The sequence below is a fragment of the Triturus cristatus genome, chromosome 3_1, assembly GCF_964204655.1.
Source record: "Triturus cristatus chromosome 3_1, aTriCri1.1, whole genome shotgun sequence".
Classification (NCBI taxonomy): Eukaryota; Metazoa; Chordata; class Amphibia; order Caudata; family Salamandridae; genus Triturus; species Triturus cristatus.
The window spans coordinates 1,060,302,564-1,060,329,553 of NC_140583.1; the positions used below are offsets into that span (position 1 = coordinate 1,060,302,564).

The 26,990-nt window shown below is 47.2% G+C and overlaps 1 protein-coding gene across 5 annotated transcripts in view; it reads right to left on the reverse strand.

The window, feature by feature from the left end:
• IFT46 (intraflagellar transport 46) overlaps positions 1 to 26,990 on the reverse strand; it is a 128,269-nt gene that overhangs the window by 39,780 nt on the left and 61,499 nt on the right. For 3 of the 5 annotated variants that reach the window (XM_085645846.1, XM_085645843.1, XM_085645845.1), the window contains exons 4-5: positions 11,890 to 12,056; positions 11,248 to 11,322 (exon numbers count right to left, since the gene is read on the reverse strand). In XM_085645846.1, the coding sequence (XP_085501972.1) occupies positions 11,248 to 11,322; positions 11,890 to 12,056 (242 nt within the window). The remainder of the gene's footprint in view (positions 1 to 11,247; positions 11,323 to 11,889; positions 12,057 to 26,990) is intronic. The other 2 variants (XM_085645844.1, XM_085645847.1) reach the window with 1 other exon arrangement.

A 26,990-nucleotide genomic window follows, 5' to 3' on the forward strand; every position in this document is an offset into this window, starting at 1 on the left:
CGCTCTGGGATTGTGCGGAGGGGATGGGGGGGGGGGGGTGGGGGTCAAGGGTCAAATCTGTCTTCTTATGTCTCGGGCCCAGTTGAAAAGTTTTGCATGCTTTTGGGCTAATTTTGCTCCTGGTGGTGAGCCCTAGCCACCTGGAGAACTTTCCTCTGGTGTCTAAGGTGGCAAACTTTGCAGGGAGCTGGCTACACTGGCTCCCTGCGCCAGCCTTTCTACTTTTTTCTCCTCTGGGACTTCTCTCCTCTTTGGTGTAGAAGTCTAGTTCTTTTCCTCAACTGGACCTCAGGGGTGCAAGAGGACCAGCTTCCGAGGTCCTGGGCAGAGCCCCACCAGGCCTGGGGTCAACCACATTGAGTCCTTAGTCCAAATGGGCATCAGAGGGTTCCTCCTTCCAGTTGTCCACAGCAGCCGCCTCCAGTCCCAGTGTCCAGCAGAAAAACAAAACCAAGAGAGCTCTCCTTCTTGCGCAATATCTTTTAAGTGGGGCCAGAAGGTTCTAGAAGAGAGGCACTTATTACCTATCCTGGGGTGCCACATAACCTCCCCTGTCCTAACAGTCTTGCACAGCATGCTGGGACAATTCAAAATGGCGTCACCCAGGAGTCACTAGTCACACCTCCTCTGGAGACCTCAGCTCCGCCCCTCGCTGCCATGCCTGCCAGGGCCTTTTCGATCAAATCTTCAAAGGGGGCACCCTCCTGTGATGGCTCTAGAGGTCTGGGCTCCCTCCTTTGTTTTGTGGGTTTGGGCTGGCCCATCCCTGGTACAGTGTGACAGCTGATTGATTGATGCAGATCCTTCATGCAATCCCTTTTCTCATCAGGAGTTGAGTCAAGCACTGTTGATTGCTCCCTTTGTGTAGCCTTTGTTCCTGCTGCTGGAGAGAAATGTAATTAACTTTGCACAGCAGGGTGATGAATAGCCAGGGCTCTGATCCTGTGCTGAGCCAGAGAAATATGACAATCATGGATGACCCATAAGCTTTACAGATATCTTTTTGGAACTCTCCTATTTGGGTGTGGAATACAGATTCTACCACACTTCGATACGACACAGGTATCTGTAGGCCAAGGGGAAGCAAAGCTGCACTCTAAAGCAGTCTTCCCCATCGGTGTATAATGTAGTGTCACTGCAGACAAGACAATAAACCACACTGACTTTCCCTATGAGTGTATACCAACATTATGACATCTATCCCAGGTCAATAGCCAATTCTATTTAAGAAGGGTAGAGTAAGCAATTATCATTAACAATAATAAACATATGGTTTGAAACTCCTGGAATAAAATAGTGGTCAGACATTAAGTACTAATCATCACATTTATTTTAATGCAGTTGAAAACAAATGAAAGCCTATTTCATTGCGAGGCAACAGAGAACTTGGACCAGCCAACACGTGTTTCGCCCCACAATGGTGCGAAGGCCTGGGCTTTTTCAAGGCTGTTTAAGTATTATTAGTTAGAGAATTACAGGAATTCCATTCATGTACATATATAGGTCACATAAAGAAAAAAGAAGAAGCAAACAATAAATGTAGATGAACATAACAAAACATGAGCAAAAAGGAGAGACAAAGAAACAACCAAGCATAATTATAAATATGTATTAGGAAATACTATATGCATTTCCATCCGTGTTTCATGGGCTACAGTTCGTGCTTACAAGCCACTCCATTATTATTGATAATTGCTTACCCTACCTTACCTAAATATATTTCATAGTTGTGGGCATAGAGGTATTGCTCTCAAAGGGTAAGCAACCAATACCGCCAATGAGCCAATACTACTCCGCGTAACTCTAGAACTATTTCCCCCCTATAAACGAAGCAAATCCAATACTGCAAAGTCCCATCTGCGCCTGGTATCTGTGTGCAGTTACTGGGCTGCGTATGACAGGAGTCTCTCACAAACAGCCCACAAGCGTAAGAATAAGTGTTCATGTGTAATCAGTCAAGTGTCCCTTAGCCTTGCTGCATCACAGCCGCCTCATCTTAAAAGGTGGACACTGGTGGTTAACATGCACAGTCCATTTACCGTGAGTTTGCGGTGGGCAAGTCCCCAGTGGTGGGGCTCAACCACAGTAAAAAAGGTCACATATTAGGTGGTAAAAAAGCAAAGAAATCCGGGCTCATTTGATGGGCAGAACCCATCACCTTAAAATAGCAATTTATTATTACTGATATCCCAGAGTGGCATGTCTCTGAGAAATCTTTATTGAAGGTACAAGCATTATTTTGATGTGAAACTAGCTTAGCACATTGCAGTGGAGCTTCTTCTTAGTCTGTGCCTCGTTCTGTGCTCAGACAGGCTGCCAGGCCCGGCAGCAAGGATTTTCCTTTTCGGCATAGGACCTGCAGAGCTGGTCAAAGCATTATTCAGAGCTATATCAGAATGAGGAGGTAAATCCCCCGCCAGGCCTGGGGTTTGTCACCCGGTAGGATTAAACCACTGTTACACAGGTTGTCTCTGGGCACAACAAAGGCCAAAACCCAGTAATTGTAAAGGGTAGAGCTGCCCACTGTAGTTGTGAAGCCTTCTAATTAACACACCATTATTGGTATTAAGACACTTGAAGCATCGGGTGAGGCAGGGAACACCCCTATGTAGGTCTCAGGCTAAAGCCAAAAGAAAGACAGTAGTTCTCAGAGCTAGATACTATTGACAGACTAAAAAACGCATTTATGGCATTTTCCGAATCGACCAAAACGCTTCCAGACTTAGGCGGACAGCCATCAGGATGGCTCTACGGGTCTATTGCTTCAATTTCCAGGCTAGGCTCGGACCACCTTCCCATCATAGATGACAGATGAGGAGGACTCTCAAGGAGATTCTGAGAAAGCATATGAAGTTGGCAGACCCTGGCATCTGAGCCCTAACGGAAATGCCATAAGGAGTGTAAGGCTGAGGACCAGCATGAGAAGACACCTTCAGGTACACTAGATTCATAAGGTATTTACCATCCACGGTCTTATGAATGGACCCCCGACCAAGAAGGAGTTATAGTACATAGCCAGCCACCTGTGACGATCCCTCAAAGGGCATTCTAGTTGAGACAAAGTCAGAAGCAAGACCATACTACGTTTGGAAGTTTGTTTCCATAATGCGCATCCAATAGAGGTTGTGGAGCCAGGGAATTTTTCAGAGAAATCACACACACAGCTAGGCTCTTCACTGGTGGGTCGGAGTCCTTTCTTCCTATGGAAGAACTGGGGGGAGGTTGACTCCCACAAATGGAGGGAACTGACCATTGATGCCTGTGTACTTCAAAATAAAGCAAGCATTGGCATAGCCAATAGGTCTCGCCTTTGGGACCTTATAAGTGTTTAGCCATGCAACACTTGCATAACTAAATACTTATAAGGTCCCAAAAGCGAGACCTATTGGCTATGCAAAGCGGCCGCGAAAGTGAAAGCGATCGTGATCACGATCAAACATCAAAGCGGCCGCGAAAATGAAAGTAATTGCGGTCAAGCGCGGCGCGCGCGCCCGCGCACATGCACTGTAGCTCTAGGCTGGCCTGGTAGCACTTTTTGGAGCCCTCTCAATAAGTCTTTCCAGACCAGCGCATGCGCTGGGTCAGGCGAGACCTAAAAACTGAAACATAATGATGAATACATGTGTATGTGTCATTCATGCATATATGTGGGTCATGACACTACAGTGGTGTCAGGCAGGGCACAAGTCCTACAAAAAGAAGTGGGGGACTAACCTAGTTAATCAGAATGCAAGTCACATCACGGAGCATGACATCACAGCGTGTGACACCACTGTGCATGAAATCACGGCGCGTGACATCACGGCGCGTGACATCACAGCACGTGACATCATGGAAAGTGGCATCATAAGAAGTGACATCAGATCTTAAGCCCTCACATATATGTTTAACATGTCTATCATGAGTAAATTGGAGTATATTTCGAGTATATAGGGAAACCCTCCTGATTTAGGCAGAAGATTCACACTTTTGTAAGCTACACATAAAACAATGTCGCCTTTTGTCTGTGTAAACTTCCTCTGCCCATGGTGCTTTCAAAGAAAAAATAGTGGTACTAAAATTATTTCAATGCATCCTCAGGAGTAGTAAGCACTATATAAAGTACCTTTATTTTGTGCAAATACAGAGAAAGACCAACACATCTGACATTCTTACAGTGAATGCATATCTTGTGAACAGGGACTGAACAAAGTGAAAAGCTGCCTCTCTTAAGTATGCGTGAAGTGCTAACAAGGTGTGAGCCTTTGTTTCCCCTCTGCTGCATTTGCATCTAGGTGTGAGGTTCCTGACCACTCCCAGCCAGTAGACTTCAGCAAAAGGAGGTCTGATAACTCCCCAGATTCGACCTTTGTTATGGGCCCAGCAGGAGTCTGAACTAAGAAAGCCCCTACCCGCCTTCACGTTGTTGCGGATCTAAAGCAGACAACAACGTGCAGGCGCTGCAGAATGTGTCCCGGTGTTTGCAAATTACACCGGGACGAATTCAGCATATTATTCAGTGGGGCCCAACTGCTTGGCAGGGTGGACGGTGTCCACCCTGTGAAAATAGTGGGTGGATGCCGCCCACCCCCGTGCACCTCCGACCCGTGCCCTGGCCTCAGGGTGATGACGTATATACGTCCACTTGTCACAAGCATGTGTGCGCATAAGACATTTTTGTTTTTGGTTACATTTGCCGTTCCGAAATGGTGGGTGCCTATTTTGGACGAATTAATAAAAAGAAAAAGTGCTCCAAAGCACATTTGTTAAAATGTTGTTTTATTTTTAGCAAAGAGCAACATAAAGCAAATTGTAGCAGCTAGGCGCACCAAAAAATAAAAAGAAATGAACAGAAAGCGATGAGGGTGAGGTGAGGAATGCTAGAGGAGGTGAAGAGAGTGGAGTAGTAAAGAAAAGACAGTCAAGGGACAGAAGCAGAGTGGGGTGTGGGGATAAGCACCTGCAGAGCTGGGTCAAAGGTGGTGAGTGCGTTACTAAAAAACACAGAAAAATAAAAAAAACTGAGCAGGATTGGATGGGAGAAGGCAGCAACTCCCAAGCTTGGGGAGGAGCAACATGGAGAGTGCAGAAGCGGCAGTCTGAGGATGGACGCAGCACATAGGTGAGAATGCAGGAAAATACACGCACTCCCATGGAGTGCTGGAAATAAAAAGATACCAATTTATTTTGAAGCTTTGGAAGGATACAAATCATCCAATCATAAGAATGCTAAAAAAAAATCTATGCTGCAGGGGAGTGACAAACACAAGAAGAGAAAGGAAATCCATCAAATAAGATGTAGGAAAGTGCAAGGAAGTAAGAGTGACAAGAAAGCCAACCAATGGTAAGCAATTGGCAATATCCAAAGCTCACTGCAGGTGTTGGTATTGTCCGCAATAGGTCTTCAACAGTAGCCGTCTGAAAGCTGTCCGTAGATGAGACATAAAAATGGCATTGTATATACTCATGTGTGTTGGAGGTGTGTGCGTGTTCCAGAGTATGGTATTTGTGGTGAAATGTACTTGGGTCTTTTCGCTATTGCAACAAAAACTCTAAGGGGCCGAATACGATTGCGGAAGGCCCGTCACCGCCAGCCATGAGGTGGCAGTCCTTCCGCAATCGGACTGTGATATTTTCCACCCACCACATTAGGATGGCGGAGGGAATCGCGTTTGGACCGTGGCGGACACCAAGACCGTATGCCACGGAACCGCCAGAGGCAATCGTTGTGATTGCCTAGCGGAGCGGTCTGCATCAATGAAATGGTGGCGGTGCCTAGCAGGTACCGTCCGCCAGATTACAACGTTGTCTCCAGCCAGCCTTTCCGTGGCAGGTAAACTGCCATTGAAAGGCTGATGGAGATTGGTTTCGGGGACCCATTGCGGGCCCCCCTTGTGTTGGGGGAGGTGTGGGTGCACTGGGGGGTACCCATGGTACCCCCCTATACCCCCCTACATTTCACTGCACCAAGTGGCAGGCACCGTGTGGTGCCTGCCACGTAGTGCAGTGAAATGCACAACATGCCATTTTAGCTTTGCGGCGGGTGCTGCTGTCAGCAGCACCTGCCGCAATGTTAAAATGCAACCGCCATGGTGGCGGTCACATCCTGATTTTGTGTGTGAGACCGCCGCATGTAGTGTGGACGTCCCAGTGTCCACCACGATGGCGGATGGACTCCAGTCCGTCCGCCATCATAATCGGCCCCTAAGTTTGGCGCTGCCCACCCACACCTTTGAAAATTGAGGGTGGACGAATCATATTCCAACACTTTCTGTAGTTTTACTCCTGCTTTTCTCAGGTGCATGGTGATAAGAACAGAACATGTGAGAAAGTCAGTGTAACTGTTTGTCAGTACACACAAGCTTGCTACTTTTTGTACGTTTACCTCATCTGCATTGAGCGCTGCCCAGGAAATGACTTGTACTCTTCTTGATGACACTTACAAATGCAGAAAAATCCACAGACATATCAGAAAGGTAAGTGACACATTGGAACGCCCTAAGTTGGTTTTACTTTCTGACTCACCTGCTAGCATTGAATCTGTGTGTTTCTGACAGTCTAACTACATAAGCTTGGTTTATACGGCGAACACCTGGTAAATAGGATTCCCCAGACAAACGTTTGTCAATTGTTAGGGTAAGTGGGAGATTAACCAATCAAAAGATCTTCTTAGGGTTAGTCATAGACTCGGTCTAAGAAAAACTGAAACTTCCCAACAAGATTGTGTGGATTAAGAAGGAGCTCAAAAGAGCATCACTGAGAACAAGGATTTCTTTGAGACAGTTGCACGGTTGGTGGGTGTTTCAGCAACTTCAGTGCAGGACATTCTCCTGAGACCAGTCCATTACATGGACTTAAAGCAGCTGAAGGCCACTCATCTGAGGAAAGGTTTCACATACTCAAAATAAATCTTGTGCGGATGACACAAGTAAAGAGATCCATTGGTGACTGGAATAAATTGAGGCATGGAACAGCAGCATGATGTTCAGTTCCACCCCCAGACCTGGTGATGGAGTCTGATGCCAGGAGGCTCAGTTGGGGTATCAGATGCGGAGAGTTATCTACTAGAGAAAAGGGCTCGGAGGAAAAACTGAACATTCATATCAATTGCTTAGAACTCCTCATCGGATTCTATTCTTTGAGGTGCTGGACAAAAGAAAGAACGAGATCCTGTGTTCTTGTAAAAATGGACAATATTTACATGGTAATCTACATAAACCATCTGGCAGGCATGCGATCATGGAAATGGCCAAGCACTTTTGGGATTGCTGCCTTCAGGATCAGGTGGCAGACACAGCAGAATATCTATCAGGTCATCAGACTGTTTCAGCAGACTGGCAGTCAAGAAATGTTCAGGACTCATGTGTTTGGAATTTGAGGACAGATATCTTCCAGGTGCCGATAAAGGGGCCATTCATGGTGAATCTGTTGGCATTCCGTTTGGATCACCAGCTGGCGACTAGAACCGTTAGTGGCACCCACTGATTCATTTCTCCTGGACAGGAAGACAGAGAGGGTGTTATGCATTTCCATCATTCACCAATAATTACGCATGTGGGGACTCGGGTGAAAAGGCAGGAAGCAGACCCGACTTTGGCAACACCAATCTGGAGATCTAAAGTTTGGTTCCCAGTTTTGATGGAACTTTTTTGAGATTTACAGATCCAGCTCCTCCACCATCAGAACATTCTTTTGGATCTGCAGGGATTTAGGCATTGTTTTGTGGAGGATGGGATTCTTCGACACTTGGCTTGGAGATTTACCGGGATTGCTGGGAAATCCCAGCACTTTCTAGACTTCATCAAACAGGCCTGGTTGGAAGGTACGGTCAAAAGGTATAAACCAGGTTGGCGACAATTGTTTGGAGCAATGGTTTGATCCCGTGAGGTCCGACCAAGTGCATAGCCTGAATTTTCTTTAAGAGATGGTCAAAGAGGAACGAGCTTTCAGGCCAGTCAATATTTTCAGATCGTTATTTTCAGGTCATCTATGGTTTCGCAATTCTTAAGAGGGGTGAGACTTCCAGTTCTTCTAGAACCTAGGTCCTCAATGGCATGGGACATGAACAGTGTTAAATTTCTCCCTTGGCAAAGAAACAAGGTTTTATCAAGGAGGGTCTGGTGTTGTGTAGAAGGGTGTCATATGTCAGAGTTCTAGACATTTTTGGCAGATTGTTTAAACACCATGGAGTGATTTTTGCAGTTTCTAGGTGTACCAAAACAAATACTAAGGAAATTTCATATCCTGACTGCTAAACATGCTATATATATTTAGCTTCAATCATCAGCCGATCAAGTCATAGATCACCATAATTCACGTGCTGGAAGCAGTTTCCTAATTAATAATTACCACTCACAAAGCAAGTGATTCCAGGCTACAAATCCCATAATCCTGAACCACTCCAAAAAAGCGCATCTCAATATTAAACAACAACACCCATAAGACCCTATTCACAGAAAAAATTCTGACTCAGTGCAAAGGGAATGTAACACCGGTCCTGCAAAACCGCAATCCTCAGCAGTTTCCAGAGATGACGTCACAGCATCTTTTGACACTACTTCCATCAAAATCCACACCTCGAATTGTCTCACTGCGAACCCGCATCTCATCCGGCACCAGTCACAAGACCACAGCTCAGCCCCTCACAGCCATCAGCTTATCAATGAATTTGTCCCAAATGGATAAACAATTATAAAGAAGACTATACACACAAAAAAGTCAATCCACACTACAATTAATTGGCAAGTATCTTCCTTGAACTGACCACCGGCACCCCGTCAGTCAACTGTTGGCATTAGAATCATGGTCTGTCGACACCGAGCGCCATCCGTGAGGACAGGAGGCAACAATATTACATAAAGACCGCATCTCTAAATGAGGCGGAGTTGCCACACTCATTTACTGTGCAGAACATGACAAAAAAATTGTCCATTGTGAGTTACAATTTCCTCCTAATCTACTGCCCTCCCAATATGCCTACCTTGTGCTTCAACACTTCAGCTGAAGACATTGGTTGTTATGGTCTCACCAGAAACAAATATCGTTTTTGTTTAGCCCATTTCCATCTATAGCTAGAAGATCTTCAGGGTCAGATCTTCAGTTTAAGAACTTGCTTGAAATTTTTAACACAGAGTTGATCACAAACCAAGTTACTCACATTAAGGATCATCTTTTGGACCCCATATTTTCTAATTTAGACAATCTTCAATGCAGGGAAGTTACTCTTCTTGCATTGTGAGAACAGTAACATATTTCAGTCTGAGCCTTTTTCATGAGATATATAGCACATCTAGCATTTCTTCCCATTGCCAACACAAAAGAAAGTGGAAAACAGCTACTCCCAAATTAATTGCATCTCACTGTTGTCAGTCACTTAAAATGTGCATTACTTGTATTGAGAAATCAAATATAGATGACTCTTTAAAGTCTTTCACACACACCTTGCTGAACAGCTTAGACTTAGTTTCCCCTTACAATCAAGAAAACTACACTAAAACAAAGAAGAACCCACGGTTTTCTTCTGAAGTATAAAATCAAACCCCCAGAACTCGGTAAGCAGAAAGACAGTGGAGAAACACCCATCAGCCTGACCTTAAGTCTGCTCCACTCCTGATGGCTAGTGATTAGAAACAAAAGATAAAAACTGCAAAGTCGGAATACTACAAGTGCCATTTACCCACACACCTATTCTTCAAAGGAGCTGTTTTGTGTAACTAAGGAGCTCCAATTGCCCACAGACAGGACCAATATCATTCTGCCTACAGCTGCTATTTGTGAAAAATTGGTGACTTTCTTCAGCAACAAAATCTTAAATGTTAAATACTCTATTATGTTAGTATCAATTTCGCTACTTGATTCTGTCAATGAAATAAAGATAACTGGCGTTATTCTTTACTTTTCCTACTTTTGTTCAACAGTTATATGTGTCTACTTTCCAAACTGTCAACTAAGGTGGGTGCAAAATTTTACATTTTACATGTATCCGGACGAGACACAACTGAACTATGAATTTAAACAAGACTCTCACCCTACACCCTCACAATCAAACCCCTTACATTCGGTACATTGTTTGATATCTCAGAACTTTTTTTTCTTTTTTAAGAGTTTCATATAGTGCGAACTAGACCCGATGGTATCAGAGCGCTTCACATGAGCACCAGTTGCATTACAGAAGGACGCATTCATTTTCTTAGGCACGGGGAGATTAAGTGATTTGCACAGAATCACAGGATGTTGAGCGTCCCGGCTGAGACTCGAACCTGGTTCTCCAGCTTCGAGATCAACTGCTCTAGCGGTTAGGCCACAACTTTGAACACATCCAAGACCAAATTGTTGATTTCACTTGACAGAGGAGTTACATCCTATATTCTGTCCTGGCCTACTGTCATGAATCTGTGCTCACATGTTGCCACTTAAGCTTGTGATTTGGGCATTCATCTCAACTTCTTCTAAAAGGCTTCCCTTTCTCAGAGGATGATTTCTCCCATTACTTCGCAGAAGATATGCGCTACAATAGCACTTTTGACACATGGGTGCTTTTCATCAAGCCAAAGTTCCTAACATTAACTTCCCTTTGTCTCCCAAGCACAAGCTCTACCAGTCTGCTGTTCTGATGAGACTCCTGAATAATAGGGGCGATGATGGTGGTCGAAACGCGTCTACACCAACTTCCAAAGACAAAAAAACCTCCAACTTTACTAGAAAGGGCTCCTTCAAAGGACTGAAAAAAACATTTGAGGCTCTTGAAAAGATCTCCTGAGTCACAGACTGACTTTTTTTCACAATAGAATAAAGAAGAAATATTTGAAATCTCATAACCTCCATTATCTCCACTCCCAAAACATTTTTCTTATCTAAAAGACACTTGGGTTTCCTCCAAATAAGTACTAGAAGTAACTTTGGGACATATACAAGTCCTTTGTTCTCCACAATCTCCAAAAACACTCTCCTTCAAGAACATTTGTCTCAAAATACCTTGTTTCATCTCTCAACACTTGCTTCTCTCTCTGGTGATGGGGCACACTTTCATTTCACAGGTATGCATGATATAGGATGAATTTATGAGTCTGTCTTTTCTGTGATTTACTATTAACAGTTTTTTTTAAGGGTTTCTATTAATAATGTGTAAACCTTTAACAAATAATACAGTTTAGAACAACTGATGTTTCTTCTGACCCATCAGCAAAGAGTAAGACTAAATAAACTGTGCAAGGTTCTCAGTTTTGCTTTCCCCAGCTAAACATGCACAGAAAGAGGTAGGAAACTCACCTTGTTATGTACTGGAAGAGCTCCTTGATCTCAGCAGACACGGTCAGATGCTCGTAATCTGCGGGGTCATAAGCCCTGAACAAATGAGAAGATATGATTAAAAGCAAAGCATTCATCTCTTGGGTGGGTTAGATAATGCACTTTGGGATAAGAAACTGATTCTAGGAAACTAGAATAAAAACCAAATTACGAATGATCTTTGCTCTGGAGCCTCACAAAAGAAAGGACTGATGTTCCCGGATGTCCAGCACTTTTGAGTCAATATATCACATTCAAGTGTACTTTATTGTGAATGGTGTTGTGATGGTACAACCCTAGTCTCTGTTTGAAAAATATATCCTGTTGATATGCATTTAATGTTGATTGTACAACTGAATAGGTCCTTTGTAAAAATGGTGTGTGTTTGAATGTACACATTAAAGTTAGAGGTACATAATGAAAGGAGCCATACGCAAACACACGTGTACGCAAACACACACAATTGCACACAAAAATGCTTCCCACAGTAGCAGCTAAAGGCAACAAATTCCTCCACCTGCACTGTCAACACAGGTCTAGGAACCCTTATCACGACCGACTTGTGTGACTAGACACCCTCCCCTCAAGGTTTGCACTCATTTACACGTGTGTGTTGCATCCTACCCCTCCAAAGGAGCCCCATGCTCATCATCGTCGTCATCGTCGTCGTCTTCGTCGTCATCATCGTCTTCGGATCCAGATTCATCCGACTCATCTTCATCGTCTTCCTCATTCTGATTGAAGCCTCGGGTGGGTGGGGGGCCCATCTGCGTTCTCTTGGGTATCTCCTGCTAAGGAAGAAGCAAAACAACATCAAAGATATAGTGGGTAAAAATACCCACTGTAATAATGTAGTATTCATTTTTCATAGGATTTTGGCCACCTGACAAGTATCTATGTGGCTTGAGTGATTAGCCCTTCAGAAACAGTGCCTAGGCAAATTTGATCTAGAAAAGGCTCAAAATGTTAAGCAGTAGGATGGTATGGGACATATCCTTACAATAGGGGAAAAGAGATGTTTTACAGTAAAAATAAAGAGAGCGAGATAAAGAAAAGGAAAGATTCAGAAAGTTAAGCATGTTGATTTTGATGAGGGACACATTTTTGTCGTGGGGAGGAAAAAAAGAGACAGAATGATCAGAAATCAGAAAATACCTTTTCTGTACTGTTAGTACCATGCATGCACTCATGATCTTCAACGCCCTTGAAAGTAGTCAACAATGCTTCTTAAACGTTTTGCTATTCTTTCTGTCGTTTGGAAGGATTTTGTTGTAGGTTCTGAGCCATGAGAAGCAAACCTGTCGCTTTACTAAAAACTAGCTGACAGAGCTTGTGGGGTTCCAATGTCTGGATGGGTTCTACCACCCATGGAGGTAGTCTTATAGATTTCATCTCACCCGGATCCCAGAGTATTGACTGCACTACGACCGTATTTTTATATACATTTCAACACCAAGAACTTCGTTATCAAGTAAGTACTTTTTGAGCTATTGATTTTTATAGGTAAGTAAAATGTTCACTTATGCGTCTCAAGGATGTAATTCTTTCCTAATCGAAAAAAGGCATTTACTCCACACAGTTACCTGCAATAGGTTTTCGGGGGTTCCAGTCAGGACTTAAGGTGGTAGGGCGTAAGGTCAAAAGAACCACCAGTAGTTAATCTTTACCTGCCCTGGAACGTCCGGGTGAAGAGGTGCTGGTCGGGTTGGTAGCTTTGCGTGCTAAACCAAAGGAGAGAGGGAGAGCTTGGGCACAAGTCCAGGAGCACCCAATGGGGAACTCAGTGTGTGAGGGCCCCGGGAGCAAAGAAGCAGTTGGTTCTCAGGTACCCAGGCTGGGGCGTTCAGGTGCAGAGCGGTTAAGTCGAAAGGGTTTGTGCGTCACAGGCACTCACGGTTGTTGGTCTTGCCAGTTGAGGAGACTAAAACAGGACAGCTGGGCCACTCTCAAAGTGGGCCTCTGCGGTGCTAATGTCCCTTGAAGGCTGCTCGCTCTTGGAGTCCGGATTGGACTCAAAAAGGCTTTGTTTGATGCAACGGGTCCGGTACTCCGGGCACTGGTGCTGTGCTGCTCCAGTTGGTCCTGGCGTCATCTCACTTGGTGGGGGGGACAAATTGGACCTTCTGGAGCACCAATACCTCTTCCTGGGTGGCTGCTACATAAATAGAACTGGGGGGGGTGGGGGGGGAGGGAGGGCGGCAGAATGGTGGAGGGGACTTTGCTGCTTGGTACCTGCAAGCTGTAGTGGAGTAGCTCCTCTACTCCAAGGGAGATAGCTGGCAATTTGCAAAATGCTGGCAGTCCACCAGGGCTCTTGGCAGATGCACAGCCACAGGAGGAGTTGGTTTGATGCAATTGTCGGGACAGGTGCAGGCAGGCAGGGTTTAACAGGTAAGGTTGCAGTTGCGTACAAGAGATTTGTTTAACACAGAAGAGTTTTACTATCGGTCTATATCTTATATAAGATGTCTCACCATGACCATGCATATTATTTGTCTGAACAAATAAATTCCGAGTGTATCTCTACTTATTTTGTATTTCAAAATACATAGAATTAGGGGTTCATAACAACAATTCTCACATACATTAATAACAGGTATTACAGTTGTACTAGATCAAAATTAACAAGTCGTCAATGCAGGCAGGGTTTGGTGCCAAAACGTCTGCAGGTGGAACTCCGCTCTCTCTTCTTCACTCTTCTTTGTCCTCTTCTATTTGTGTCCGTTAAATCTAAGCTCCTGGTGTCAGGGGTGCCACCTAAATACTTAATTTGGGGTCATTAAGGGGAGTGTACGGTAGTAGTCAATGGGCTACTTATCTTTCGGGTGCCTCCACCCCCTATATGAGCACTTCCTGTGGGGAGTAGGCATAACCCCGACCCAGTGTTTCCAATTTCATCGAAAACCAAGATGGTCAAATTCTATTTTTCGTATTAACTTCAGGTAGCCCATCTTAGGGGTGTAACTAGCCTTATAGTGAAAATGCATCCTGGCTAGCTAATGTTCCTGCCTGTCCTGGTGCCAAATGGGCCCTGGGCAGGGGGCAGCATTCCCCCTGTCTGGGGGAAGCCAGAATCACATATCGAAGGTGGCAGAGGCCTTTGAAGTCTCCTGCCTTGATATGCTGATTACTAGCCATCCTGCTTGGAGGTGCTAACACCTACGTCTGGAGCAGGCATTGTGTATGACCTCAGAGGGCATGGGCTCTCACCTGCATGGGGTCAGAAACCTGTCTCTGGTGGCAGGCTGGTCTACAACAGCCAGCCAGTACACTAGAAGTTGGTAGGTTTTCTATGGTGCCCTCTCTGGGTGCATGTCTTAATAAATCCACCACTGGCATCAGTATGTGTTTATTAAGACAAGGTGTTTGATATCAAACACCATAGGTTTCAGTGAAACCATCGAGTAGCCGGGGAGCTTGTAATGATGAGTACCCAGTACACGTACTCAATATGGCTTCCCTGTTCATTGTACATTCTAGAAATTTGACTAGGCAGCACATGGGTTTCTGATGGATACATCTGCCAGTGGATTCCTCACCTTGTGAATATCCCCTGCGCCAGCATTCCACGGAACTTTTCTTCCCCAGCATTCCACGTCGACGTGGGCGACGTCACAATACATCGGCTCCGCACGCGACTCCGTGCGACGTCATCGGAGCCATAAGAAGCCCACGTCGGCGTGATGACGTCAGTTCCCTTTTTTCCGCGCCGTCGACGCGCAACGGTTTTTTCCCAGTGCTCTCTAGATACTTTGTAGTCTAGTGGTGTATTCTTGTTAAAATCGGTATGTCTTCGACGAGGGAGAAGAGAGGGAGGAAAAAGGAGAAGTCCAGGCGGGAGTCTTCGACTTCGAGGTCGTCGAAGTCGAAGAAGCACCATAAGAAGAGGAGGCATTCTTCTCGGCGTCGGTCCTCGAAGTCTAAGAGGTCGAGGTCGGCTTCGCCTCGTCGACGTCAGAGCAAGGTCTTGTCTCCTTCGCCTTCTCCGGATAAGTCTTCGAAGTCTCCCTCTCCGAAGCGGACTCTGGCTCGTTCCCCGACGCCGTCGCCGGCGCCGTCCAAGGCTTCGACTCCGGGTCGGGTGGAATCTGATGTGGAGCAGGAGCAGGAAGAGTCTGTCCCGGTGCCTGATGACTCCGCTGTTCCGGTGGAGGATTCGGAGGAGCCGACGCCGGTGGCTCCACAGGAGGATACAGGGGCAGTTCCTTATCCCCAATTCCCGGCTCCAGGTACGGATCCTTCGGGATTTCTGAATGCCATGTATGGCATTTTTCAGAGAGCATCCTTCCCATCCGGAGCACCAGCAGGTCCCGTGGGTCCGATGGCATTTTCTCTGGGAGTGCCGCAGCAATACGCTCAGGCTCCTTTTCTCCCTTTTATGCCGATGGCGCCTTCTTGGCAGTTTCCGGCGCCGGTTGGGAATCCGGCTCGACCTCGGATGGATGGTCAATCTTCGGAGCCTTCTTTGACGCCGAGGCCGGCTCCATCGACGCCGCATCCGGCGCCGTCGACTCCACCTGTAGCGCCTCCGACGCCGATGCCTTTGGCTCCACCGACGCCGCGTACGACGTCGACGACGCCGGCTCCCCGGAATCGATCGAGGCGTGAGGCCCAAAGGGTTTTGGAGGAGGAAAGATTTCGTGCTGAGGTGGAAGAAGGTGAGGTCGACTCTTCTTCGGATGAGTTTGGAGGTATAGAGGTAGCAAGTGGTTTGGATACCACCCCGGAGTGGGAGCATGCTTCTTCAAGGTCTTCTCCACCACAGGAATTGGCGCCCTACCATGTTGTGATCAAGAAGGCCGCGGAGTTGTTAGATCTGCAGCTGCCCTCTGTGGAGTACAAGTCCAATCTGCTCACAGAGGTGTTGCACTCCCCGACGTCGGCTTCGGAGCCTTTGCTACCTTTCAATGAGGCTCTCTTGGAACCAGTGTTGGAGGTGTGGAAGAAGCCTCTATCAGCTCCAGCAGTTTGCAGGCAGGTGGCAAGGAGATACAGGGTTGCGCCAGGAGACCCGGATTTTTTATCCGCGCATCCTTCTCCGGAGAGTCTAGTGGTGCAGGCTTCATGTTCTAAACATGCTTCGGGTGCTTTCCCCCAATCTCCTGCTGATAGGGAGTCAAAGAAGGTTGATCAGGCGGCCAAAAAGTCTTTCTCCTCAGGAAGTATGGCGTTGAAGTCATCAAATGCTACGTGCTTGCTGGGGCGTTATGTTCATGCCCTGATGGACTCTATAAAAACTCTGGCCCCTAAGTTACCTGAGGGGGATAAGTCGTCCTTCATGGAGGTTGTGGCGGACACTCAGGCAGCTGCCAGGCAGGTGATCCAGTCTGGGCTGGATACGGCGGACTCTGTGGCGAGGATTATGGGGCCGTCCATTGCCGCAAGGAGACAAGCTTGGCTCCGTTCCTCAGGGTTTTCTGCAGATGTCCAGGCCACGCTGGTGGATCTGCCCTTTGATGGACAAAAGTTGTTTGGGGAGAAGGCAGATTCTGCTCTTCAACGTTTTAAGGACAGTAGGTTAACGGCGAAGTCCTTGGGTCTGCAGGTTCCTGTGAGAGGTTCAACTTTCCGTAAGGCTAGGGGATTCGGAAGGTCATCCTTTCGCTCCTTCCGACAGCCACAACAACAGCAGCAACAACAGCAGCAAAATCCCCTCTATCGTTCCTATAGAGGGAAGCAAAGGGGTCGGAGAGGTTCTGGTCGTAACCCCTCTTCTTCCTCCTCCTCCTCTGCTCCAAATGAGGCTTCAGGGAAGCAGCCCTAGATCCCCCATCCCGGATCATGTAAGACCTGTGGGGGGTCGGGTGTCCTACTTTCTACGGGGTTGGAAATCTGTTACAACCGACCTTTGGGTTTTGAACCTCGTAGAGACTGGGTACGCCCTTCCCTTTCGGGAGTTTCCTCCCCCTTACCCTCCTTGCCAAGGTTATTGCTCGGAGGACCACCTGCTTCTCCTGCAGAAAGAAGTTCAAGCTTTGTTTCAGAAGGGCGCAATAGAGGTGGTTCCGGAGCAGGAAAGGGGTCAGGGATGCTACTCCCGGTATTTCCTGATCCCCAAGAAGGACGGCAGATTGCGTCCGATTCTGGACCTCAGAATCTTGAATTTTTACCTGAAACAGGAGAAGTTCAAGATGCTGACCCTTGCGCAGGTTCTTCAAGCGTTGCAGCAAGGAGACTGGATGGTGTCGCTCGACTTGCAGGACGCGTACTTCCATGTCCCAATCCTGAAGTCGCACAGGAAGTATCTCCGTTTTACGGTTGGGTCGCAGCATTATCAGTTTGCGGTCCTCCCGTTTGGTCTTACTACTGCACCTCGAGTCTTCACAAAGGTGATGGCAGTGGTGGCTGCTCATCTCAGGAGGTCGGGGATTCCGGTTTTCCCCTACCTGGACGACTGGCTTCTGAAGGCAGAGTCCCCAGAGATGGTGCAGCGTCATCTGCAGGTGACAACTCAGCTGTTATTCGACTTGGGTTTTTCGATCAATGTGCCCAAGTCTCACCTGGTGCCCTCTCAACGCAACCTGTTTATAGGGGCAGTACTGGACACTACTGTGTGTCGAGCATTCCCTCCTCCTCAAAGGATTCTCGACATTCAGGAGATGGTCCCTTTATTCCACAGTGGAGCGGTTGTTCCAGTTCTGAAGGTCCTTCGCCTGCTCGGTCTATTCGCTTCCTGCATTCTGTTGGTCAACCATGCACGCTGGCACATGAGGGCGCTCCAGTGGTGCCTCCGCAAGCAGTGGTATCAGCACAACCTGGATCTCGGGGAGTCGATCAAGATCTCCGGAGAAGCTGCAGCGGATCTGTCTTGGTGGAGCGTGGAGGGCAATCTGTCCCAAGGAAAGCCTTTCCATCTACCTCCATCGGTGGCCACAGTGATAACGGATGCCTCCACCCTAGGGTGGGGGGCTCATCTGGGGGATCTGGAGATCAAGGGTCTTTGGTCTCCAGAGGAGAGGTTGTTTCATATCAACCTTCTGGAATTGCGGGCGATTCGTTTGGCACTCAAGGCCTTTCTCCCTTCCCTTCGCGGTCAGTCAGTTCAAGTCCTGACGGACAACACGACCGCGATGTGGTATATAAACAAACAGGGAGGGGTAGGGTCTCTTTGTCTCTGCAGAGAGGCCCTGCGGCTGTGGTCCTGGGCTCAGGACCATCGGATTTGTCTGATGGCAAATCATCTGGCCGGGGTGCTGAACGTGCGTGCGGACAGTCTCAGTCGGCAGTTCTCCGCCGACCACGAGTGGAGGCTCCATCCGGAGGTGGTTCGTCACGTCTTTCGGACGTGGGGGACTCCTTGGGTGGACCTGTTTGCCACCCGAGAAAACGCGCACTGCCCGTCATTCTGCAGTCTCCAGTATCCGATGCAGGGGGCGTTGGGGGACGCGTTTCAGTTGAGTTGGAGCTCACGACTCCTTTACGCGTTTCCTCCCATACCCTTGATTCCTCGGGTTCTGAGGAAGATTCGCCAAGACCGGGCCCAAGTCATATTGGTCGCCCCGGACTGGCCAAGAAGGGTGTGGTACACAGATCTTCTCCACCTCTCCTCGTGCCCTCCGCTCCGTCTCCCTCTGAGGGCAGACCTCCTCTCGCAGTCGGAGGGGCAGGTTCTACACCCCCACCTCCAGAGCTTACACCTTCATGCCTGGAGATTGAACGGGGCAACCTGAGTTCCTTCTCTCTCCCACCTGATGTGGTGGACGTTATTTTATCGGCCAGGCGACACTCCACCAAGTCCATATACTCCTACAGGTGGTCTAAGTTTGTAAAGTGGTGTGGAGAGAGGTCCATTGACCCTTTAAAGGCTCATCTTTCTGATGTGCTTCAGTTTGCTCTTTCCTTGGCTCAGCAGGGCTGTGCGGTGGCCACGGTTAAGGGCTACCTTTCGGCCTTGTCGGCATTTCTGTGCCTTCCAGATCAACCTTCGTTATTTAAATCTCCGGTTGTTCTGAGGTTCATCAAGGGCCTTACAAACATGTTTCCTCCCACTCCATTTGTAATGCCTCAGTGGGACCTTAATCTTGTCTTAACCTTTTTAATGGGGTCCCCATTTGAGCCTCTTCATAATTGTCCTTTGAGGCTGTTGTCCTTTAAGGTGGTCTTTCTTGTAGCCATAACCTCGGCAAGGAGGGTAAGTGAGCTTCAAGCTCTTAGTTCCAAACCTCCTTTTCTTACCTTACATGCTGAAAGGATGGTTCTCAGGACCAGGGCTGCTTTCCTGCCAAAAGTTGTTACTCCTTTCCATTTGGGGCAGTCTATTACCCTCCCTGTTTTTTATCCACCCCCTCATCCTTCCAAAGAAGAAGAAAGACTCCATCGCCTTGACCCGAAGAGGGCTATGAGTTTTTATTTGGACAGGACCAAGGACTTTCGTGTTGATGACCAGCTTTTTATTGGCTACGTTGGTCGTTCTAAAGGTAGAGCGGTGCACAAGCGCACGCTGTCAAGGTGGATTATACTGACCATCAAGATCTGCTACGCCTTGGCTGGTAAGACTCCTCCTGAGGGTATTCGTGCTCACTCTACTAGAGCTAAGTCTTCAACATCTGCTCTGGCCCGGGGTGTTCCTGTGGCAGATATTTGTAAGGCCGCGACTTGGGCCTCCCTCCATACTTTCGCAAAGCATTATTGCTTGGACTCTGAGATGAGGAGGGAGGGCCACTTCGCGCGCTCTGTCTTGCAAGACTTTCTGGTATAGGAAGGTGGACACCCTCCTCCGGGAGTGGGGACTGCTGTGGGAATCTATTCACAAGGTAAGGAATCCACTGGCAGATGTATCCATCAGAAGAACAAGTTACTTACCTTCGGTAACGCTTTTTCTGGTGGATACAGTATCTGCCTGTGGATTCCTCACCAACCCACCCGCCTCCCCGTTGTCCACCTTTTGTATACCATGAAATTGGTCTTGTTTGAAATGCTTATATTTTCTCTTGTACATTTGTAGGTAATGCTTGTTTGATTAGCATTCCTTTGTTTTGTATGCTATGTATATGTATTGGTTTTTCTATATACTGTGTATACTTGGGATTGTCGTTGGTTCACCTGTTCGCCTCGAAGGCACGGAAAAAATGGGTGGAACTGACGTCATCACGCCGACGTGGGCTTCTTATGGCTCCGATGACGTCGCACGGAGTCGCGTGCGGAGCCGATGTATTGTGACGTCGCCCACGTCGACGTGGAATGCTGGGGAAGAAAAGTTCCGTGGAATGCTGGCGCAGGGGATATTCACAAGGTGAGGAATCCACAGGCAGATACTGTATCCACCAGAAAAAGCGTTACCGAAGGTAAGTAACTTGTTCATCTCTGCTCAAGCAGATATGTCCTCACATTTAATATATTGCACCCTGCTTTAGGGCTGTAAGGCCTGATATAGGGGTGACTTGCATATATTTCATGCAGTGTCAGGGGACTTGGAACACAGGCTGTGTACCATGTTGTGCTTTCACTTGTCCGCACCATGTCACGTAGCCTGCTATGGTAGTATGCATAAGTTGGGTGGCGAGTCCCTTACAGTGGCACAAGATATGCTGCAGTCCTTAGGGACACTCCTTAGTACCCATGCCCTAGGTACCAAGAGTACCATTTATTAGGGACTTACAGGGGTTCTAAAGGCCCAGCCAACAGTGGAACAATTGCACAGTTAACTTGTTTTTGGGAAAAAAATACTGGCACTGAGAACTTTGTTAGCAGGACCCCAGTGCACTTCAGTCAAAATTGCATCAAATACCAGGGAAACAAGCATTGGCATAGCCAATAGGTCTCGCTTTTGGGACTTTATATAAGTGTTTAGCCATGCAACAGTGGATGTTGTTGCACCAAGGATATTGTGCTGCATAACTAAATACTTATATGGTCCCAAAAGCGAGACCTATTGGCTATGCCAATGCTTGTTTCCCGGTGTTTCTGAGCTCTGCTGTCTGCAGCCGATACACTAATTTAAGTAGGGCAGATTTATCAAGACATCACACCGTTGCAAAGTCATGCAGAGTGATGAAAACTGGCACAAAGGCTTTATAAAATATTTACTTTCCTGCTCAAAAGGTTTTATGCCCTGGAAAGTAGCCCTAAAAGTAACACAAATAGCACTTCACTTGTTGGCGCCAATGGGTGGTACATGGGTGTTCGTACGCGACCACCCTCTCTTTTTGACGCAAAGTCCTATCTACTAAAATCGTTAGAAAGGGCTTAGCGCCAAAAAATAATGCCTCATTTAGGCAGGGCCTAAATAGGAGAAGTCGTTTAATTTCCCCCACGTTTTCACACATTGCATGCATGCTGCACCGTAGAGAACATATCAAATGTGTGAACAGATTGTAAGTTAGTCTAAGGCATGGGTACTCACAAACTTTCTCTCGGGGGCCAAATTTACAGTGTGGTCGAGGGCCGCACCGGTGGGGGTGGGGGCAGTAGGGTGAGGGGGCGGGGCTAGAGCAAAAAAATAAACTATGCCCATGAGGTTGAACCCAGGCCCCTGCAGCAGACGCCTTCATCCACGTAGCCACCAGACCCGGCATACACACATCTCTCTCTCTCTCTCTCTATTTATTTATCTATCTCTCTCGCTCCGTCTCCCTTCCTCTCTCTATCTCTCCCTCCTTCTATCTATCTCTCCCTCCTTCTCTCTATCTCTCCCTCCCTCTCTCTCTCCGCCTCCCTCCCTCTATCACTCTCTCTCTCTCTCTCTCCCTCCCTCCCTCTCTCTGTCTCCCTCAGTCTCCCTCACTCTGCTCGTCTCCCTCTCTCCCTCTGTCTCCCTCCTTCTCTCTCTCCCCCTCTGTCTCCCTCCCTCTGTCTGTCTCCATCTCCCTCCCTCTGTCTCCCTCTGTCTCCCTTTCTCTGTCTCTCTTTCTCTGTCTGTCTCCCTCTGTCGCCCTAACTCTATCTCCCTCTCTCTGTCCCCATCTGTCTCCCTCTGTCACCTCACCTGCTGCTCTCACTCCCTGCTACCCTCCGTCACCTCACCCGCTGCTCTCACACCCTGCTGTGCTCGTCACCCTCTGTCACCTCACCCCGCGTGTGTCACCCTGGGCTGACTTCTTCCCGGGCACACACACAGCGGGCACACACACAGCCACACCAGAGTACTTCACAGGGCTTTAAAAGACCATTCACTTGTTAATGGGGCTTTGTTGTATTTCACCTCTTCCTAGCGCCCCTGTATCTCCACTTAATCAGAGGGGAGATGCAGGGTCGCTAAAAAGAGGTGAAATACAACAAAGCCTCATTAACAAGAGAATGGTCTTTAAAAGAATCGCCCGGCCCCCATAGCTCCGTGCTGCTGCAACCGGCGGTGTTTGCTGACACTCTTAAAAAAAAAAAAAAAAGCACAGGTAAGATGTCTGCAAGGTCCACGGGTCGCCAAGGAAGGCTTGCCGGGCCGCTGGCGGCCCATACTATGAGTACCCGTGGTCTAAGGCAAGGCACACACTAGACAGCCTGTTAGTGCACCAATGCTGGGGAAGATAAAAGCAGTGCCTTATAATGGGAATAAACTGCTCCTTCGAGTTAAAGTTTGCGCTGAAGGCACTAAAAAGAAACTCACATACCCCTTTCTCTAGCACCGCGCTGAAAATGGGACCATGACACCGCCCCAGGTGTGAGCAGGATACATTAGCTGTGGATGTGCACAGGTAAACGCTGTGGTGATGGGCAGGGAACAAACATGACAGAAACATTGCACTGCTGCAGCTGCAAAAAAAAAAAAAATGCACTCCCAAGCAGCTTGTGTAATACCAAAAGGAGCAAATGATTGTCGCAATCCATGTCAACAAAAGATGTTTTCAAAAGTGTAAAAAGGAAAAAAGCTACATGCGTATTCTTTACAAGTCATTCTGTTTTACTACACATATCCTCATTTATGAATATTCATTTTTCCAAATTAAATAAGCAAACTGAGCAATATAATTTTAAAAAAATATTTCTTATTACGAAGACAGCAAAAATATCGGGAAATAAAGTGAAAATGTTTTTGCACAGGTTTATTTGCACTAATGTGAGATTGCTCCAATATGCCCCATCTACCACCACATGCCCTCTTGAATTGGTGAGATTGCTTCAACTTTCACCCACCCTGAGTCACGACACCGTCTGGTGAAGAGCACGGTTTTCCAGGAATAGTGTCCGCGCCAGCGCAGATATAACCCTGAACTTTGGCATGGGATCCGAGCGACATCAGCGCTCTCAGCTAGGACCTGATTCCATGTACAAAAACCCCCCCCAAAAACCCCAAGGCTTGAGGCCAAAAAACAACAAAGCACAAGTCAACAAAAGTAAAAGTGAGGGGGGTGTTCAAGCCCGGGTGTTGTGTGCGCGCGCGCGCTGAAAGTAAAAAAACAAGGGAGTATAAAGCGAGTTTTGCGTGCTGGCCGTCGCGCGGCCGCGAAAGTGATCGCGTTTAAGCGCGCGGCGAGTGATGCGCTTGATGAGCATGAGGAATGCCATATGGCGCCTCTGCTCATAAGCGCGCGCCCGCGCACATGCACTGCAAGCTGTAGCCGGCGGTAGCATTTTTTTAAGCCCTTACTTAAAGTCTCGCCAGACCAGCGCAAGCGCTGGGTCAGGCGAGACCTAAAAATGGGGGTTACCATGTCAAAAAAGGGTACTTCCGTACGTGGACTAAATTGTGAACTTATTTGTGGGCACCGAACACTGGGCCAGAGGTCCACTGGAATGGAAAGAAAGGAGGGTAGTGGATGACCAGGTTGGTGAGTGCCTCCTAGTGAATGGTGCGTTATGTGGGCTGGGGGAATTGTGGCTTGTGGTGAACAGATGACAAGCAGCCACCTGTGCCATAAGGTAGAACTACGTACATGTACTACAGAATCAACCCGTAGACCCACATGAACAGGGGTACCAAATGTAACAAGAAACCTATAAGTACCTTCATGAAAATAAATGAATAAACTCAGCACAATACCCAAACATGTTTTACTGTTCGAGCTCCTGACTAGCTAATTTTCCTGCCCTTCCTCATTGTAGCACTCATTGAGTACATTTTACTTGTTTCATTGTATGTTGCACAAGAGCAGTATTTAGATAAAGTATTTCTACAAAAATGTATTTTTTGGTCATATCCTTCTTTTACAAATTAACCTAACAATAAATACATTGTAGGGTATTGTATCAAGCTTATTACTTGATTTTCATAACAATACCTATGTGGACCTTGTTAATGGGAGAGGTATAAACACAAATGAGGATACAACTGAAAGCAATTCATGGTGAAGAAAGATATGGGCCATTTATTGCTGTTCTAACTACACTATGTTACAATGGGAAGAGGGGCTGTAGAGAGGAAGAAATATTAAGCTACTTTTCTTTTCTTCATCAGAAAATTCCCACCTAAAAGTAACAGATTAGAGTGCAAGGAGATCTAAAAAAAGAAAGGGCTCCTATAAGGAATTGCCTCTTTTTGTATGGTCATACCCAAAGATTTGGACAGACCGCAACGCCGGTGCCCTGACCTTTAAACATGTCTGTTTGATTGGCTTATAGCCAATTGGCACAATCTAACTTACTAGTACACTATATACTTCCTAGTATTTGGTACCAGGGGTACCCTGGGCCTGCAAGTTGGGATGTCTTATCAGGGACTGCAGCAATTATTGTGTCCCCTGAGTGGAACAAGGTAAACCAGGACTACCAGTCGGCCACCGCAGGCTGGTAGAGCAGTTTAAAACTGCTACCTCGACTGTGCCAATATAAGCAATGGCAAAGTCCAAACTCCCTTTTTAATATGTATGTGTAAGTTACCCCAACAGCAGACCTAACAAGCCTTTAGGCAGGGCGAAGCATATTAATAAATGTGGTGCATGTTTTAACTTGTTCCAACAGTAAAAACCAGCAATTGTTGTTTTTACTATGAGAGAGATTGGTAGCACCATCGGTGAGTACAGAGTTACACACTGACAACTCAGTTGTGCTAACTTCTGAATGGAACTACCAAAGTTGGTACTTCAAGGTATCAAACAGCTTGTTACATTACACGGGACTTGTTGCCCAAGTCAAACTTAATCTAAGTTGCTGCCACAGGCAACTTTTAGAAAGTTGCCACTCTGCTTCCCTGTTTTCCAGTGGCCATTTGCTGAGGGTTGCCACGAGACAGCCTTCTGACCGGCTGGGGAGACATTTCAACGGCTCCCAAGACAGGTAGCAATAGAGACCTGCCACTGGAAGAGATGTTACCTCCTCCTAGCAGGAAGCCACAGGGGGTGTTGGTCCAAAAAGCAACCTTCAAAGGGGAAGCTGCCTTTGAAGGGCGAATGGTGAACTCACTAGAGAGGGGTTGCTCTTTTGTTCGGGTAAAAAGGTTGGTGTCGGGGACAGAGAAGGGGAAAACATTGGCCAAACTGTTTTTAGGTCTCGCCTGAGTCAGCGCATGCGCTGGTCTGGCGAGACATTTAGTGAGTGGGCTTTAGAAATCCGACCACAAGCTTTTGCTTGTGGCCTAAAAGGTTACGCGCGCGGGCACACACACAGCTGCCATCTGGCTTTCCTCGAGGCGCCATCTGTCTTTTCTCTCGCTTGCTCTCCCAAGCGCCTCGCTCCGCCCCCTCCCCCACCACAGAGCGCGTCTCGCGGCCGCGGATCTTGTTAAAATTTCAGAGCGGCATTCGCGGGACGCTGCATTCCTTTTTTTAAAAAAAAAAGTAACCAAAAGGCATGCGAGGCAGCCCACACTGGCAGGCTGCAAACATCGCCCCAGGGCTTGGTAAGAAAAATTCATAAGCATTCCCTCTGGGTTTTGCTCGGTCGTCAACCATGTGACATCATTCGATCCAGAAGAGCCTAGAAGGATGGATCTAGTCGAAAGCGCCTCCTCCTACAGTCTCTGAGCAACCGTAGCCGCAGTGAATCACAGCTGCTCAGTCCTTTTACCCCAGGATCAGACTAGTCAATGCTGCCAGTGGGGCTGGGAAGACGCACGTAGTGTGTTACATTGTAGTGGTATTTACATAGTGCTTGGTATCCTTGATCGGGCTTTGCAGTGGTTTATCGAAGGATATCTGGTGAAGAGAAGGGCCTCCTTGTCATAGTCTAAATTTCAAGTGTGGAGGGGGCAATATTTCTCTCATCTCGCATACACCCTAAACCACACACAACCTCCCACACGCTGAACACAACGCACACATCAAATTGCACATGAGCGCCATCAGCCACACACTCTAAACACAACTCTCCAACACTCTGAACAATACACACACACCAAACAGCACCAGTGCACCAGCCGCACACTCACACGCTAAATCGCACACAACCTCCCACACGCTGAACCACAACACATATCAAACTCTCCAAAGCACAACAACTATGCACTAGTCCTTACATAAACCCACACACACTGGACCCCTAAAACTTGTACACCAGTCACACACTTCGAACCACATGCATCAAGACAAATTCACAGCATCCATAAACTCCAAACCACGCACATATGTAAAGACACCAAACTACAAACTACAAAAGACATACACACATGAATCTACACAAAAGGCACACAGAGGCAAGCACACTAATGCTCACACAGGCGTGCATGCCGATAAACACACATACCTAGATAAGGTATACAGATAAAGGCCCCCGCACCCCATTTGCATTCACACACCATCATCATCACCCAGTAGACACATGCACGCATACACAAGCAGGCCGACAGAAACGCACAGACCGAGATGCACATTTGCGTACAGAAGTACATGGGTGATGTCTGAATTGGAGAGACGGCC